Here is a 3,045-nt window from a genome sequence, read left to right on the forward strand (position 1 = left end):
AGGGAGAAAGGAAAGGAAGGAAGGAAGGAGAGAGAAGGGTATGTAAGGAAGGAGAAGGGATTGGAAGGAAGGAAGGAGGGAGGAAGGGAAGGAAGGAAGGAGGGAGGGAGAAAGGAAAGGAAGGAAGGAAGGACAAACAAATGGGAAGACATTCAGTTAATAAATGAAGTCTTTTCAATGCTACCTGCTGTCAGCCTTTGAAAAGAGTAATTTGCCATCATGGAATCTCAAGAATGAAAACGCTGAATTAATCGACAGTATTCAGCAGCAGTCACTACTCCAGTAAATAAAAGAATGAAACTTTTGCACTGTTTTTTTCTGGTTTATCATAGTGATCTTTTACCCACAGAATTTTCTGACTCAACAGAAACCCCCCCTTGGGGTTTTACTGTAGTGAATACTGTAGTGTACTATTTACTGTAGTGTAAATAGTAATATATAGTATGTATAATTATGGTAACTTTACCATAATCATGTTGATTAATAGCAATTTAAAAGCCCATTTCTCAATATGTTAGTTTCATATCTTTTAAAAATTGTGAATCTCTTAAAATATTTTTTGGTTTTTATTTCATGGTACTATAGTTGTTCTGACTCATGAATTTGAGGATGCTGCTGCCCTGTAGGGCCTAGGCTATACATTTTTAAATGTTAGTATGTATATGGATGTTTTCTTTCCCAAAGGCTTGACATCCTTTAGCCTCTTAACAACCTTGAAAGGAAAGGTTAGCACTATCCCTCTTTTAAAGCCGTTTTTACAGCTAAGGCCATCTCCGGATACATTTTCCTGTATTAGAATTATGAAATGAAAGGATGAAACATATATTAATTACCTGGTTCTACCATAAATGAGAGTGATTTGACCAAAGTTTGGAAAGAACTTTCTTGCAGGGAATGCTGTTTTTCTTCTCTTTTTCCTTATGGTAAAAAACCCTGTCTTGTATATAGTGTGTGCAATATAAAATATATAAATTTTATATATATATAAATTTTTAGAGGCTGAGCACGGTGGCTCACGCCTGTAATCCCAGCGCTTTGGGAGGCCGAGGCAGGTGGATCACCTGAGGTCAGGAGTTTGAGACCAGCCTGGCCAAAATGGCGAAACCCCGTCTCTACTAAAAATACAAAAAAATTAGCTGTGCATGATGGTGCTCGCCTGTAATCCCAGCTACTCGGGAGGCTGAGGCAGGAGAATTGCTTGAACCCGGGAGGCAGAGGTTGCAGTGAGTGGAGATTGTGCCACTGTAATCCAGCCTGAGCAACAGAGTGAGACTCCATCTCAAAAAAAATTTTTTTAGTGAGTCAGCTAGAACACTTAGCTCATTTCTTTAATTTTATTCTAAAAATTCACATTTCTTTCTAGTAATAGGTAAGTCAGGCCATGTGACACATTTGCGTCCTTTTCCAGATGTCCAGGTATAAAGGTAGAGGAATAGTGGTTAGGGAACTCAGAAAATGGGACATCCCAGAGGTCACAGTGAGACGAGATCACGCCACTGCGCTCCAGCCTGGGCAACAGCGAGACTCCGTCCCAAAAGAAAAAAAAAAGACAGTGGGGCCTCCTAGACCTTACATTTTCCCCTTATTGCCTTAGACAGAATCTAAAATAATAACCGTTTATTTTACCAGCGGGAAATGGGGACACAGAGATGTTACATAGTTGCCTAAGGTCAATACAGTTGGGAGATGGAGCCGGACTCAAACACAGCTTCAGAGCCCGCATGTGTAGTCGCTGCGCCGCGTGGCCTCTCCGTGGCTCAAGCTTTTAGCCACAGTTTAATTTACACAGGCATCATCAACTGAAAGGCATATGCTGTTCCTGTGGTCCCTTAATATTCAAGTCTGGGTGTGAAAAAGAAATGATTTTGGCTTTTCCCTCCACGGTCCTCAAAATCTACACCACACCACTAAGTGTACTATCAACCTCTGCTTTTAGTGTGATTCTCCTTTTTTATTTTTCATGTTCATATGTTCAATGAACATTTGTGTCTCTGCTATATGCTAGTCATTGTTCTAAGCAATGGGACTGTAAAGATGGCCACATTTATTGAATATCCAGTCTTGTTCCAAAAATAACTTGAGACTAGTCTTCAAAAAAAGTTTTTTTGGAAGGGGAACCAAGATCGCTAAGACACTGTCCCCTCCCTCCTAGAAACCACGACCTGATGGAGGTACTTTATAAAAAATTACAATATGAGAAATGCCTGCTAACAGAGACATTTCACAAAGAACTTTACTTTTGAGCAGAGTGTAGCAGGTGGTAAGTTGGGGAATGACAGAGAGGGGGAATGTTATAGCAGCAGGGCATGGTTTGGTGTGGCTGAAGAAAGGGGCACATTTTCTTGGAGGATAGGGTAGAAGTCAGAGAAGATAACATTGAAAAATGTAGACAAAGGCCTCTTTCTTGTGGTTGTCTCTTTAACAAAATTATTTCTAATACTGTTTATTGTTTTAAAAGAAAAGCAGAGAAATGAATCTAGAAGGAAAGAATCTAGACAAACTTCCAATGGCCTCAACAGTTACAAAAATACCCAGTCCGCTAATAACCAAGGAAGGACCCAACTTGCCAGAAATCAGACAAGGAGGCCAGTTCGCTGTGGAGTTTCGCAAAACGCAGGATCTTCTCTTCAAAAAACCTGCAAGGCAGACCATCATGACTACGGAGACACTGAAGAAAATTCAGATTGATAGGTAAGGAGGGAAGACATTTGGCAGTGGACTTATGTATTTATACATAGATGAGAGAATGGGTGCCCGGGTGGCTGACTGCTCTCTTCTGCGGGTTAGTCATTACTGTGTATGCAAAATGACTGCTGAGAATAAAATTAGCTAAAGACTGCCTAGAGGCAGGGTGATATGAATGGAAAGCAAGGCGGCTATATAATATTGCATAAGTTATTAAGTCTTTTCTGTTTTGTTTCCTTTTTTTTTTTTTTTTGAGACGGAGTTTCGCTCTTGTCACCCAGGCTGGAGTGCAGTGGCACGATCTCGGCTCAGTGCAGCCTCCACCTCCCGGGTTCAAGCGATTCTCCTGCCTCAGCCTCC

At 40.9% G+C, this 3,045-nt stretch overlaps 1 protein-coding gene across 1 annotated transcript in view; it reads left to right on the forward strand.

Annotated features, from left to right (window-relative positions):
• IQCG (IQ motif containing G) overlaps window positions 1-3,045 on the forward strand; it is a 49,612-nt gene that overhangs the window by 9,303 nt on the left and 37,264 nt on the right. The window contains exon 5 of the mRNA XM_011961156.1: window positions 2,459-2,691. Within this exon, the coding sequence (XP_011816546.1) occupies window positions 2,459-2,691 (233 nt within the window). The remainder of the gene's footprint in view (window positions 1-2,458; window positions 2,692-3,045) is intronic.

Source organism: Colobus angolensis, unplaced genomic scaffold (genome assembly GCF_000951035.1).
Source record: "Colobus angolensis palliatus isolate OR3802 unplaced genomic scaffold, Cang.pa_1.0 Scaffold54, whole genome shotgun sequence".
In the NCBI taxonomy this organism is placed as follows: domain Eukaryota; kingdom Metazoa; phylum Chordata; class Mammalia; order Primates; family Cercopithecidae; genus Colobus; species Colobus angolensis.